Source organism: Neodiprion virginianus, chromosome 5 (genome assembly GCF_021901495.1).
Source record: "Neodiprion virginianus isolate iyNeoVirg1 chromosome 5, iyNeoVirg1.1, whole genome shotgun sequence".
Classification (NCBI taxonomy): Eukaryota; Metazoa; Arthropoda; class Insecta; order Hymenoptera; family Diprionidae; genus Neodiprion; species Neodiprion virginianus.
The window spans coordinates 4,224,046-4,240,527 of NC_060881.1; the positions used below are offsets into that span (position 1 = coordinate 4,224,046).

A 16,482-nucleotide genomic window follows, 5' to 3' on the forward strand; every position below is an offset into this window, starting at 1 on the left:
TGCAGTACAACAATCATGTGCTATATCATGTATGTATGCATGTATGTGTATATATATATATATATATATATATATATATATGTGTATATGTATATTATATATATTATATATACATAAGTAGATAGAATCGATTTGGCGCGTTGAGGATAAATATGTTGTCAGATACTAAACGAGTAACAGCGTTGACCGACGTCTGACCCGTCTCTAGATGAATTCTCTTCGCGTCATTGATAAATTCCCGTGGGATGAATTATTGGAAAGATATTGTGTGTTATTTATTACCGTATATACAATTCATACACGTGTATCCACGTACTAGTTGTGTAATATGTACGTTAAGCTTGCTGAGTATAAATGTTTTATATACCTATACATTATATGGGGCATTCCACGTCAAATTAACACCCCACGTACCTACCTTAAAACAAGAAACCTTGAAAAAAAAAGAAAAAATTGCAAAAACCAATTCCTAAAACGTTATTTTTTTTTTTTTTTTTCACATCTTATTCTATGATTTGAAATGTGATTTTTAAGCACCGCACACGATAATGGGATTTCGATATTTACTTTTTGTTTTTTTTTTCCCCGCAAGTTTTCAGTTTTTTCCTATTCCCCGATCTACATACATCACGGAATCACGAAAATAATGTTATTTTGAAATCTATTTAAAGCAAGGCATATTAGGAGAAAAAAAAAACCAACAACAATTTACGAATGGAAAAACTGAAAACATGCGAAAAAAAAAGTAAACATCGAGATCTCATCATCGCGTGCAATGCTCAGAAATCACAATTTAAATCACAGAATCGGTGTGATTTTAATTATCTTAGGATTAAAAAAACCAATTTTTGGAATTATTTTAGCGATGTTTTTTTTTTTTTTTTTTTTTTTTTAATAAACATTATCCGTGGCTGAAAAAATGTGCAAAAATTATTCACGAGACCGTCTTGAGTTGGTAAGAACTTCTCGTACTGAAAAACGATAAAAATCGATGGAGGTGTGGTACAAGGGTTGCTAATTTGACACGGAACGCCCCATATATAAGAAGCAGAGTATTGTCTACAATATACATACCACATATATATTGTATGTAGTATATATGTAAATCATCGTATCGTTTGCAGGCAGTCGATGAAGAGAGTTATTGGTCGAAAGTGTTGACGCTTCGAATTGTTATAATATGCGACACGTTCTTATCGTTATTCTTTCTAATTTTTTTTTTTTTTTTTCTCGTTTTTCTCCCTTTCCTTATCTCAGTATCAGCTTGCTGCAGCCTGCCGGCATTACGTATGTATGTATGTGTGTACGATCCATACATTTTTAGAACATCCTTCCCGTACGGGGAAAAAAATAAAACGTAAGAAAATAAAAAAGAAAAGTAAAAGAATACACGTAATGTATATCCAAGAGCATTTTCTCCAAACATCTGGTGATTGTAATCTCCTCTACTTTCTTTGAGTGTCGCTCGTTTGTGCTTTACTTCTTCCTTGGCACTGCGCATGGTTGATATCGTGTATCTAAAACTACGCGTATCACGTACACCACGTGCAGGATGAAAGACGGAAAGCAGAGAATGAAGTGGAAAAGGAAAATATAATGGAAGTAAATGAAAAAAAAAAAAAAAGAAAACCAATATCGTTACACGTATCTTGATTTATTTGAAACTTATTTTAAACTTTATGCCTCGTAATATTGAAGCATTCGTCGATTAATGTATATGTAGGTATTATAAAAAATTATCATCATCATCATCTAATACCGTTCTCTAACCTAATTATTCATCCATCATTCTCGTTATGCACCGAGTTGTTGTTAATTACTTTAAATAGCGTTCAACTCGTCGGTTCAACTGATTATCAAATATTGTTTTATTTATTATGAAAAGGTAGAGAGAACGAAAAATATTACAATAATTTCAAGATTAGAAGAAAATGGTAAAGTTATCAAATGTATTTTAGTTCTTTCACACAGCTAATATAACAATATGCGTAATACTTTTATGTGTCGGTTTATAATTTTGCTGCTGCTGCTGTTGCTGCATAATAATAATAATAACAATATGAAACGCATCGCGGTAATTTAGGTAAAAACAATCGTTCTCCACGGATCTGAACAACCGGGTTACATTACATTTACCATGCAAGTTCTTTCCGCTTTTACACATCTGTAATAAACATATGTAGCTTTTGTGTTCTTTCCTTTCTCTCTCCCTCTCTCTCTCTCTTCACGCTGTAATATTTCACACTCTGTGTACAATTATAATCGATGCCGTACACTGTTTGTGACACGAGTAAAATAATATGCGTTAGTTTCTTTTTTTTTTTTTTTTTCCTGTTTGTATCTTTCTGTTGATTCAGAGATATTAAAACTTAGATATATATGTGTGTTGAATATACACACACACACACACACACACACATATATATATATATATATATTGTATCGTCATCAATTGTAAAATTTTAATATGAATTTTTCAACATAACAATTTTTTCATTCGAATATTAATTTACAAGAATTTTCTTTACCCAACAATCGGAACAAGTAGTATGTATGGTTAAATTTAAAAAATTCGAAATACGTATCGCAATGTCTATGAGGAATGACAAAAAATGAGCAATCAACCAACCGGTACGTGTCACACCCTATAATATACTAAATTTCATACTTGTTTTAATTCCCGTATATTAGAAGTCACGGTTTCTTTTTAAATTTTAAACCGTGCAGCAGATGAAAAACACGATAAACCATCAATCGAGGTCGCTTAGTCATTCATTTCTTTTTCCATGGAATTATAATGATTATCGGTGTGTTTTTTATTTTGCCCTTTTTTTTCATTTGTCTTCGATTGTTTCTCTCTCTCTCTCTCTCTCTCTCTCTCTTTCTCTCTTTCTTTTTCTCGTGGTTTTTATTTTTATTATTTTTCTTAATTGTTCTCGCAATCAGTTGTGTACCGCCTTACGAATCTCGCTAACAATAAAATATATTATGTCACGTACGTGCAACAATTGTATGTATAATAGGTTTATTTACGTACACGTTTTATGTAATATATATTTAGAAAATTTTAACAGATATATCTGTTAACACAGGCCTTGTAAAACAAATCAAGCTTCAGATATTTCTCTTTGGGCTATTTTTGCGACATTATTCTATATGCGTAACGTTTTATACGTGTATGGTATGCAACTTTGTGCAAGGAAATAAAATTATTCTCGTGCCGCTTGTCAATTGGCTTCATTTTGTATGCTAAACTTGATAATTTCGTGCAACGTTTGTGTGACGTTTGTTTAATAATGCCTGGTGGTATACAGTTTTCGTTTCTTTCTCGTTACGGATCGGTTAATTTCCGGATGTTGTGTTTTAACCGTCGAGTTTCCCGCGCGCTGTCAACATCAAAGTGCTGCATGTGTTACATATATATGTATATAATAACAATAATAACAATACCTAATAAGTACGTCGAAAATACGTTTTCGCATTGACACATGAGTTATTTATCACGAATTTAAAAAATCAATTATAATCGAACAATTATATATATATATATATATATATATATTATGACCACGCCGTTGTTCAGAGATATTTTATTCTCGGCTGTTAAACAATCTCTGCAGTAATTTAGTCAATCTACGTAGGTATGTATACGGCTTGTAGGAAGTATTTTTATACTTGTACCTTTGGTCAGCAGTGGAAAAATGACTTACGTAAAAGGTTAATGAGAAATTAACGCATGCCAAAGACGAATGTATAATAAAACGTGTGTCGTTAGATAGGTACATACATACCTACATCCGAATGATGTAATCCGAGATGTGGAACAAATGATATTGGGTACATTTATCACCGCTTGTTGTAATGTTTCGTCTTCTGAAAGACGGCGAGTCGGTCAAATAAATTTTTATATTACGTAGATTTATTTTCAACCCTCTGCTTTATTTTTACAGGGCCGCGATTCTAGCGATATCCGCATACTTGGAGGCGTTTCAAAAAATCGCCGACGCCGCTACGAGTGCCAGAGGTGAGTCAAGTTTGAAGTTATTTTTTAAACAATATTACAAGTGTTTGCCCTTTTGTTTTTTCGATTTTTTCTCTATCTCAAACCGCAAAAAAAGTAGAGTAAACCTCAGAAACTGATTCAGCGTTGCAATAACGAAAAAAGGATCGACGATGGAGCAAAATGGTTAGGCGTACCTCGTTTTTCCTAATTCCGACAACATCCAAACAGTTTTTTTTTTTTTTCACGATTCGAAAAATAAATGCAACATAGATTTAATTGTAAGCCGTTGTATCGTACACGTGTGTATACATATGCGCATGTATTGTATATACATAGGTATATATATTATAGATACTACATCGAGGGGAAATATAAAATTGATTCTTATGGTTTTCTTTGAGCATAGAGAATCTCCCGTAGTGAGAAACGAATTCGGACGAACGAGTGAACGAGGGTTTTATTTATATACATATAGGATATACTATATGTATATATCGAAAGAACGGCGGCGCCGAGATCTCTTCTCGAAGGGCTTTTCGTCGGTCGAGGAGGAGGGATATAACCAGGGAACCTCTGAAGCTGTCCAACAGCGGCTGAGAGGAAAGGAGACCGATACGTGGTGTGTTTGTCGAATTTGGATTTGGGTCACGTCCGACACTTACAGACGACGACGACGACGACGATGTTGGGTGCATGGCGGTGGAGAGCGGGACGAGAGAGAAAGAGAGAGAGAGAGAGACGCGAATGCGCGTAAACGCGTTCAGAATCGTCGTGGATACGATACGATACGCGATATATGTATGTACGAGGTGTGTCGAGTGTGGGAGCAAAGAACTGGGACAACTGCAACAACGGTTGCAAATCGTTGGACTGTCAGGGCAGTTGGTCAGTTGGTCGGTTCTTGACCATGGTGGATGGTCTTTGGATGATACATGTACCGTTGTTGTCGCACTTGCACTGTTTGCAAGTGTCCATATCATCTGGTTTATTTTGTTTCATCGAACGTTTCGTCGGAGCAACGCTAACGTTGTTGCTGGGGCCTGGTACTGCCGATGATTACTGTCGTGACGCAGTCTTTACGCGTTAGTGTTACATCGACGATACAAGGGGTTCGTCATTCTATATGACGAGGTTGAAATTAACAGCCAGACGTTCTAATGTACATTGGAATGAGGTATCGAAGGACGAATTCAAAAATTTTGTCGAATATATTTAACCTCCGGTACCTACTTTAGTGGAATTATGAAGGTAAAACTGAACTGCATATTTCTATTTTCAAAAAGTTTAAAAGGTTTGGATCCTCACTTTGACGGCTAGGTTCAACTTCGTTAATTTATGCATGGTGTCGTGGAAAGAAGTTCGCCTTTGATGTCTGTTCATTTTGAGGAGTTTTGATTGAGTTTCTTGAGGTGGAACGAGGTCTAGCTCCAACCAATCTCTTGACGAGCAATGTCTTTGATTTAATTCATCATCGTTATACGCGGCGTGGAGTTGATGTCATTCGCTGAGCAAGTAGAGGAAAAAGAAGTGTACAAAGTGAGGAGAGAATCACGAGAAACGTGAAGCATGTAATGGTTGGTACATGTGATGATCCTCAACGTTGGTTTTAGTATCAGGAGAAAGTTATTGACGATACGTGTTTAGGAAAAATCGCTACTTGGTACCTTTAACAATGTCCGATATTTAGCAAATAATGATTAACGAAAATATACTCTTTATTCTAAAAAGTCAACTCATTCGAAATCATTCTACAATTGTGCAACAATGACTTTTTCCCTTATTTCTCGTTACGTTAACGTTACCAACTTCAGTCTTATAGTCCATTGTGACGTTCGTATCAATCATGGATCTTGAGGAGGTAATAAGAGAAGAAAATATCTATACATCCATTATACACTGTGCGTACGTTAGATCACTACTGGTTATGGATAATGGACCGTGACCAATGGTGATGGTGCGATGTATGGTATGGTTATAAATGTAAAATGAATCCAAGTTGCGTTATTACGCTAGCTTACGTAATTCCAGCAATAATGCTCGGTCATATCTTGTCATTGTCGGCGTTGCGTTGGAACGTGTATAAACTTGGTTAAGAGTCTCTGATCGAAACGGCGATACATTCGTTTCAAAGCGATGCGTAATTTCGTCGTCGTCGTCACCGCGTATTGGATTCGGTATTTTCATCGTCATACCTACCTTATTACAATAATATCGTCGCACGTAGAGAGATCATGACGAAAATACGTCGCTTTGAATCAACCGACACTTCGTACCCAAGCTTGCACCTTTCTTGTTGGAACACGATAATTGGGCTGAAAAACACTGCGCCAGACTGTCTGACAGTCTGTTTACCGAAATCGATACTCTCATTTCTAGTCGCCATCTTATTCTTCTTCGAGTATTCGCGCGAGTGGAAATGAAAATAGAATCTGATCGGTTCTTTCAACTCGAGTTCATTCGTCTCACTTTCGTTGTAACGAAGACGTAAACCAGACCACGTCATCGTTTCTTCCTCCTACGTCTCATCTCCAAACGTTGGCGCCAAAGCAACAGCACGTGCAACACGAACCTCGCACCAAGTTCTTGCGTAATTTTTAATTGCGTATACACTGTGCTATTTTTTCCCCCCTTCTTCCTCTTACTTTTTTTTTCTTTCTTTTTCATTTTCGTCTACGTTCGCCGTCTGTTCGCATTTTTTCGCCCCCACGATTTTCGAATCGAGGATACGCAAGCATCTGGGAAACGGTAGCACGCGCTGATAGTCTGTCTGACTACCTTGGCTGGATTTGGTTCTCGACGATCCATCCAAGGCATGTGCAGAGTGTGCGGTTGGCTCCGAACTGCGTCGTTGGATCTCGGTTTCACATCGTCAACAAGGCTATGGCACACACTCTTCCTGCATCACTGGGTCGCACAATAGGGTCTTCGCGTATGTCGCAACGTGAGACTTTCTCGCTGACTTTAAGTCAACCAGGCAGCTGGACATCTTCTTTGTTCCAAGGACCAGCCGAAGAATGTACAAAAGTCATCCATCCATCGACTGGAACCTGATCCGGGACGTAGAGACATATTTCCCGTCTTCATCTTCTTCTTTTTCTCGATCTACTCCCTAATCAATGAAGGAATACACGCGTGATATAATTTCTTTTTTCCTCCCCTCCGATATCAAAGAACGGTTTGGCTTAGACAGACAATTTCGAGAGTCGGAGGGATATTTAACGCCGTTTCGTTTACGTTTAGTCGACTTCTTCGACGGTGAAGAAACTAGCTCTCGGAGTCTATATATATACAATGTGCCGCACAACCAGAAGGAGAAGATTATGAAAAATCGTTTCACTTCCTGCTACGTACGATGCATGCCCGGCTCTGGATTCCGATTACATATAGATCCACCCACGTGTTTATCTTTCTTATCTACCCGATCTCGATTCCAACGTTGCACCAACGTCGCTTCGGGCTTCCCGCAGCGATGATCGATCGATTTTGTCGAATCTCTCTCGTGACGGTGCATCAGCCAAACGGTTCGTCGTCACTTCGAGTCCCAAGCTTGAGTTTCCCATCCCTTCGACGTCGTCTTCCCTCCTTCAACCCTCTTTCAAATTATAATACCTCTTCCCATTGCGCAGTTCCTCGTTGACAGAGTCTGGCAAACGTTTCAAGGATTTACACTCCGGGTACCTACCATCGTGTAGGTATTATATACCCAATGTATGCCTAGGTGGACGGTTATACACGCGTCACTGATCCAATACCTTCTCTGTAATTCCATTATACAGCTGCACCGTTAAAAGCCTTGCTGCACTTCTCGGTGTGAGACTATGCAAATTTCGTAATGGAACTTACGGAGAGGAAGAATAACGTGAATCGCGTGGCTAAAATTGCCGACGGCTAAAATTTCGAGGAGAGATAGATCCGTTCGTTTTTTAGGCAGGTGTAGTCGTGGCGTGGTTTTTTTTTTTTTTTTTTTTTTTTTCAACACTTAGAAATCAAAATTTAGCTCAAAGGTAATTAAACGACTGAAATATTCTTGGAAATATATAACTCGAATCGTTGGAAATCATTGCGATTCGTTTGAAAAATAACTGGATATCATTTATGCGTATTGAACACCAAGAGAACTGTTTTACTGATATTTTCCAGTTACCATAACAAATGAAATTTTTCTCAGTGAAGAAATCGTTTGTAAGTCTCGTGGTAAACGTGAAATGGTTGGAATTCATCAAGATTCTATAAACTTTTTAGATTACCAAGCGATTGCCATTAAACTCCAATGATTTTCAGTGATTCGTTGAAATCGATGTCAACGAGTTGGAAAGATTTACTTGATTTCCAAGTTAACGGCCATGTTCGGTCCATCATCTATCAGTCCATACGTGCGCTTGATTTTCATCATATCCCTGTTTCTCCAACGTTGATTAGTTCGTCATACCTTGGCACGTTTGGTACCTACATACCATGGAGCGTACACGATGAAACCGCGAAGCGCTAATTAGAAGTGCCGTTAATGGAAAAGGAGAAGTAGATGAAGAAAGATTTATAGATTCGATCCGAATGTAGCTGCCGTCGCTGCAGCATCGGCTCTTCTCGTTTCCTCCTCTTATTCTTATCTCGCGTTTCTCTCTTATTGCGCGTTTCTTACTTCTCCTCGTCTCCTTCTTCTTCCACCTTGGTACTAGATTTCCGATCAACGTCGGCGTGTTTACGATACCTACTTTGCAGAATGTTGACGCTGTGTGCCTGGTTGGGAAGTTCAGGGTGTTTCTGGTCCGGTTGGGGGTTCGTTCGTTGGGGTTTGGTTGGGTTTGGCCCAGTTGGCCAAGAACTCTGTCGCCAGGCAGGCAGGCAGGGGCTGAACCAGGACGTTACCGGGACGTCGACCCCCAATTCCATTCTCCGCTCTGTATTCCCTGGGTATTGATCCTCCGATATACCCGTTGCCAACCCCGACCCGACCTCCTCCCCTTACTCCGCGGTTCAACACCCTCCAGGCTGCAATTCGCCAACCCCTCCTCTCCTCTCCTCTCCTCTCCTCTCCTCTTTTCTCGTCTTCTAGCGGTTCCATCTCTGTTTTTCACCCTCGGCTCAACCCCGAAGCGTCACTGGGTCATGCACTTGCTTGGATGTATGTACGTACACTTTGTCGATACCATGCATGCCGTGATGATGATCCGTGCAACAACCTTGTGCGGTGTGCGGGGCGGGGTTGAAATTACGAATTTGACATTTTACAAAAATGCAAAATTCCGAATTATTTGGCGGAGAAATTGTAAAGAAATCATACTTTGGCGAAACCTTCATAGTTTCGAATGGTCCGAAAACCGAGGCTCAAAGGAACTTTTCTTCATCGTAACTTGAATTTTCGTTATCTTGCATTTCGGAAATTTCATCCGACGGGTTTCCGACCATTCGAAACTTCGTTGTTTATTCAAAGTTTCATTTCTTACCCTACTTCAAACGATGCGGGCTGAAAAGTTGTCGAATTTTTTCAACATTCCTGCCGAATATCGTTGGTTAAAACTGGAGACGATTCCTCGTATATATCGTCAATATTGTTGTAACTGACGGTGTAAATCGTATAAAGCCGTGACTGGAATTGTTTGTCGACGTGAGGAAAGGGAGAGAAGGAAAGGAATCGAAGCGAAATAGAAGAGAATTACGCTCGGATATTTTGTTTACACTTTTACTCTGCGTCACTGGTTCCCATCAGAGGAAGAAGTGAATTTTCTTTGTCCTTTCTTTCCGTTTTATTATTATTACTATTATGAGTATTATTATTATTATTATTATTATTATTATTATTATTATTATTATTATTTGTTTTGCTCTTCTCGCGTTTGTTTCTTTGCGAGGGATTTCTGTGTTTTTCTTATAATATAAATGTCCATGCCAATTATCGCGTTCGTTCCGTTCATCCGATTTATGGAATTTGAAGGTTGAAAAACCGTTGTTGACAAAAATTAGTGAAAAAATTTTCGACTCTGTCGTTTGTGTCAAGTATTATACGTAACAACTTAAAAATTTTATATATATATATATATGTACATATTTTTTTTCAAATTTCCTGTACGAACACGACGCCGCACGTCTGGGAACGCGTATTTTATACAATTTAACGTATCTATATATAGTACACATATACAACCTAAAGGTATGAAAATAACGCGTAGGTAAACAGAGGTAAAAGAGGAAAGAAAATGAAAACAAAACAAAAAAAAATCACGTCTGATTATTACGCATCCGTTTTATGCCCCTTTCGTCATTTCCGGTTGTGGTACGTAATATAACGTGTTCGATTCGCGGTACGTCGTATAACCCATATAGGTATTACATATGTATATATATATATATATATGTATGTGCCTATGTACACATACGTTGAATTTGGAACCACGAAAACCGGGTTATCGGCACGTTGGTAATTCGGAAAATTCAATTTTCTTACCCGCAGCGATCGAAGATTCGATTAAGTGCTCAGAGCCACTACGTTTTTCTTCTTTTTTGCTTCTTTTCAATATCCGATTTTCGTATTTTATGTACAAGTTGTACGTATGTTACAAGTCGGCTGCATAATGCAGCTTGATGAAATGTAAAATTGTATTACACAATACGGAGAATATTCCATGCAAACGAATTCAATCGACGTTTGATCATGGACATTTTTTATTTTGGTGATAAGTTTTTCCGCAATTGTCGAAATTCTGAAACGGTAGATTGAATACTTTACACTTATTTTATTTATATATCAATCACACTATCGCTTCGTAAAACTGCAGACAATGAATCATGGGAATAGGAAGAGGAGGAATTGTTCTCTGGATTTTTACAGCGCGTTGTTGAAAATCGTACGGATTCATACTTGTGCGTGTCATAATTATCTCGTACCACTTGTTTCTCATCGGTTATCGAATTCTACCAGGCTCTTTAGAAGCAGCATTTTGTAATACGCTGTTATATTTGTATAACCGGCGCCATTTTTTTTTTTTTTTTTTATATTTTATCTCTATCTTCATGGATGGAACGTGTACGTAGATTTTTTTGGTTTTGGTCGTGCGTGATTCACACGAGGCGTTTCAATTCCTCCTCTATCCGATTTGCATCCGCCAGGCAACCTACATCCGCGCAAAACCAGATTCTGCAAGTCCGATTAGAATAATCACTACACGCGTATTGACAATGATAAAAGAAACGAGCGAATTTGGACTGGACGTGAACCAGCCTTGGAATTTTCCGTTCTCATATTATAGGTTTCCATGTATCCAATTCGAATTTTGAAGTACAAATTAAGATTCGTGATTAAGGGCTTTAAAGCCCTTGGATACCGTATTTCATGGAAATATGACGATTTTTTATTATTTTTTTTTTTTATTTGGAACCATTACAACGGATCCACCATTACAAATTTTGAAAGTCTGACCTTGGATTCGTTATCGGTGACCCCAAAAAAACCGCCGTCTATCAATTTTTGCCAAAATCCTAATATATTTAGAGTTTTTTTTTCCTACCACATTGGATCGTTATTCGCGATTTTGTAATCCGACTTCAGATTCGTGATCAGCCACCCAACAAACCGATGTCTATCAATTTTCAATCATTATTATTAATATAATATCACACACTTACCGACGTTAATTAATTATTTATCCGAAACACGCGACGTAAGTGCAGCGTCAAAAACAGAGCGAAGAAGAATAAAAATATATCAGTGAATATTGGCACGCGCTCTTTTACCCATATTTAAGTATACCAGCATAATTTTATTGTGTGAATAAATAAACATTATACATACGCAGATACGGAGATATGTAATTGTAAATTGTTATTCCCGCGATATTGTGTAAACGGTGCGTGTCACGATAATTAAACACCGATAGAGAAGAAATAATTATGTTAGTTGTCTGTATAATTTATTACATTCCTCTCGAACGAAACGAACTGGAAAGTTTCATTGAAAAATCACATTTATAAATGTTTTGTGCATCGTTCTACTGATATTTCTTTCGATTATACGTGTAGATGTTATTGTTATTATTATTTTTACTATTATTGTTGCAAATACTTGCACGTAGGTGAGAAATCGTTCACGTATGGACGACCATCTTCTATAACGTAATTCGGGTTGTAAAATGAAATTTAAAATCACCTTCCGCGCGTCGTTGAAATGCCTCTGGAATAATTTAACGATATTCAATCGCTTATTTTTACTTCCATTATTATTATTATTGTTGTCGTTGTTGTTGTTGTCATATTTCAGTGTATGTAGATGTAATACAGATTGACATTTATTGATTGATAATTATCGTTACATCGTTGTTATATTTTTCACTTTCAGGAGCTACCAAAGAAATTGGTACAGCACTGACAAGGATATGTCTACGTCACAAGGCAGTCGAGGCTCGTATGAAAACGTTCACAAGGTAAAAAGAAAAATCAAACAAACCAATAATACGTACGTTGTACGATGAATTGTCACAGTTTTATTTTAGTTAATTTATTTAATTTTTTTTTCCCCCTCAATTCTGTATGTACGTAGAATCTTACGAATTAGGTTTTTGGGTTTGAGAAACAGAGAAACGGAGAGAAGTTTGAAGGAAAGAAAAAACTAGAGAAATTTAAGGACACGCGCATTTTATATTTTTTTTTTTTTTTTTAGTCTGTAAAATTTTTTGTTAAAATCAACGTCAGGAAAGATGATTTAAGTTTACCTGCGGCAAATACACACTAATTTCATCCACGAACGTCGATGTGTTATATTTACGCTTGTGTACGTTTACACGCGTGCTGAATAAAATCTCGCACCTCTCGGAACATGTAAATTGTTAATATTTTTTCTCACATACGTATGCATTTGTATATCCTAATTTCAGGGCAATAAATTTTGATTTATTTTTCTTCTATTTTTTTTTTTTTATATCAACGTTTGATAAAAAATTTTAAATTGATGATTGTTAAAACTTGCTGCTCTCTGTAATTAATATTTTACCGGCATACGTTATTTGGACATATAATTATAAAATTCTGTATATTCTTGTAATGAGTATTGGAGGGAAATAAACTACTATCATATCATTACGCTGCAGATTGTTAAATTTAGGTCGACGATAATTTTATTCGCGTGTTGGTGGAATGAAAAATTTTATATCCATTTTGTGTTAAAAAAAAAAAAAAAAAAGAAAGGAAGAAAAAAAGAGGAACATTCGTTTTTCTTTCTCGATATCTCGTTCTTGATGTTATCGCGATGATTTACTCTTTCTTAGTTTTTTTGCTCGTTATTCATCTAGCCAATTTTCTCAAACGTAGGTTGACGTCCATGAGATGTAATTAATAAAAATATCATTATACAGGAACAATATACTTTCCAGATTCTCCGCACATGTTCTTACCGTTATTAATTATAAATTATACACACACATACACGCATATACATAATATTATATATCTAATAAATATTCAGAAGCGTTAGGTATAGAATTTTGTTTTTCATCATCGTTGTTTTACTGCCGCATGAATGTTCCGTCATATTTATTCTCCTTTTTCCCCGACGATACGTGTTTTATAATTTAATGTACGTACGTACGTAATGTGCATTTGTCGATGCAGCGGTATAAATTTACCGTCACTCGTGCTCATTGTTACGTGCAGATGACAGCGATTTTTTTTTTTTTTTTTTTATTTATTTATTTATTTTTTTCTATCGATTTTCCATCTGCAGTTTTAATTTATGTTATTTACATCCGCCACCATGCTACAACCGTTTATCGGAATTTCACTGTCGCAACACGTTAAATAATCTTTTACACTATGTTAATAATAATAACAATGATAATATAAAAGATGTAAAAAAAAAAAATAAGAAATCTTAATAACAATAATTATACGCGTAGCGACGAAGGAGTCGTTTGAAACGGTCTGTCTGTCTGTACGATTCACCTGGTTTACATTGCGTGTATATATTTAATTTTTTTATTTTTTGTGCGTTTTTTATGCTCAGTTTTTTCCTCTCGGTACACACGTGACATATTTCTTTTTTCTTTTTCCCTTTGGTCAGTGCCATCATGGAATGCCTCGTTATGCCGCTTCAGGAGAAACTCGAAGATTGGAAGAAATCGCTCGTCAATTTGGACAAGGAGCACGCTAAAGGTGAGTAAGACCGTTGATATTTATTCATACTTAATTTCGTACTCCCTATTTGCCACTCACATTATATCCACATTACGCGTATGTAATGTACGTCCGATTTAATTTAAATACGCTATTCGTATATAGTATGCATACATGTTAATTATAACCAGGCATATTTTTCAAAGTGTCTTTAACAAACGTGCAAAGAAACGGGGGGGGGGGGGGGGGGGGGTCCGTAATAATATTGAAAAAACAAACGAAAAACGTAACAAGGAAAAAAAAAAAAAAATTTGCAACAACGAGTTTAGCAAGTTTTTTACTTATGAAGCTAATTTTTTTCTTTTCAAATTAATTTTTGCTTCGCCAGGTTCCGTAAAAAAGTAAAATAAAAAAATTACGCGCAGAGGTAAAATTTCGTTGTGTATCTTTGTTCAGGGTTATTTTTACACTTATATATATATATATAAGGGCTGAAAATTCGAAAATTGAAGGGTGTGTAAAAATAAGCCGGGGGTGTATAACGTATGTAATATTCTTGGGTATATGGCGAATATATTATGTACCTTGTTCATATGGGGTGAGAGGGTAACATCCGGTTGATCAAAGTCAATTAGGGAAGGGTTCAACTGGTGTAATAATTGAAGGTAACTCGGTGTGCCCTTTATTGGCCATCCGCTCGCTGCTGCTGATGCTGCTTCTGCTGCTTCATCTTCATCTTCATCTTCACCACCATCGCCTGGAGTTCAATTCGACCCTTGCGTTTCCGATCTGAAAACCCTTGCCGCCCGCGTTTTTCTCATTTTCTCTTTTCCTTTTTTCACCCCCCCCCCCCCCCCCCCCCTCCCCAAAAACCTTTTACCTATTTTACACCCCTAGTCGCATGATTACCGCCGAGATGCCCGCTAGGGGAACGCGGCTCGATTCATTCGTAGAGGGAAATGCAGGGGTAGTAGAAACAAATTCCCCCTTATCGCACTTATACACTTTTATACTCTTTTTTTTTTTTATCACTATTATTATTATTTTCTTTATTTCTTTTCTTTCTTTCCTTTTCTTTCTTTCCTCCTGTTCACTCGCCTGTATGGACGAAGGGTGCGAGTCGATCTTTGAGGGTAGACGTGATACGGGAGTGAGGTCGGAAAAAAAAAAAGAAAAGAAAAAAGTAAAATGCCCGAGGGTAGAAAAATTATAGAATTTTCGAAGATGTGAATATATAATTCTTGAAATGTAGAGAAGATATATATGGAGTTGTTAGAATTCTGACTGCGAACTGTGGACTTCTGCATTTCGACTTTGTAAATTTTGAAATTTTTTATGGAGGGACGGGATGTTGAAGTTTCGAATTTGAAAAGGTTATGTTTAATATAAATTTCTGTTTAAATGCGTCATGCATTGTATTAAGCCGCACAAGACTTATGGAAACTGGAACAGCTAAAATTGCCCAAGGTTTGTGTTTTTTTTTTGTCCCTTCACTTTTCGATCGATTCGACAAAAACATATTTATTTATTTATTTATTTATCAATACGACACGAATACGAAATACAAAGCTTGTTCTTTGTGATTTTATTCAAACTTCCGATCGCAACGTGCGGATAATAGACGAGGCGAAGTGAATTTATATTGAATAGAAGAGTCGCACTATTCTCACGACCTTTCAAACCCGTCTCTTTCAAACATTTATCACGCTTGTACATCTCCAACATCGAGCTCTACTAAAATGCCGCCATCCTTCCAAGTCCTTGGCTTATATACGTATATATATAATATATATTTGGAGAAACTGAACATCGCGTATGACGTGATATATTTCTCGTTTCCTCTCCGTTATAAGATAAAAGTTTCCGTCTTAATACGACTAAACGGTCATTACGCGATCTCTTACATACTATAGTATATGTATACATGCATCTGTGTCATATTGCACAATTTACAACGAAAATTTATCTACTTGAGTCGCGCCATTGCCTGTCCAGAAATATTATTTTTTAAATAATTCCGTTAGTTGAAAAAAAAAAACAACTCTGCGATTGCTGTAATTTACATCGTTATTGTAAACTTGTTATTGTTCTTATTTATTATCAACTACAAGTATGAAATTTGGCTGGTCGAGGTCGGATTTCCATGCAAATTAAAATGTACCGATGCGGCGATGATGTTACCGCTGGATGCATTGCTCGGTTGGCTAATCGCTTATTGACGGTTTTATTTTGTTTTTTATTTTTTTCCTTTTTTGCTTTGCATATTTATCTACGCCTAATAACATCTGCTTACGGACGGACTGCTAAGCGATTATTCATTTCTATTTTTGAACAGGCTAATAGAGTGGTTTGGTATGTCGATCGATTCTTCTTGTTAAATA

General features: G+C 36.8%; 1 protein-coding gene across 3 annotated transcripts in view; it reads left to right on the plus strand.

Annotated features, from left to right (window-relative positions):
* LOC124306066 (protein MTSS 2) overlaps window positions 1-16,482 on the plus strand; it is a 53,082-nt gene that overhangs the window by 13,167 nt on the left and 23,433 nt on the right. For all 3 annotated transcript variants that reach the window (XM_046766199.1, XM_046766200.1, XM_046766201.1), the window contains exons 3-5: window positions 3,951-4,024; window positions 12,333-12,417; window positions 14,049-14,140. In XM_046766199.1, the coding sequence (XP_046622155.1) occupies window positions 3,951-4,024; window positions 12,333-12,417; window positions 14,049-14,140 (251 nt within the window). The remainder of the gene's footprint in view (window positions 1-3,950; window positions 4,025-12,332; window positions 12,418-14,048; window positions 14,141-16,482) is intronic.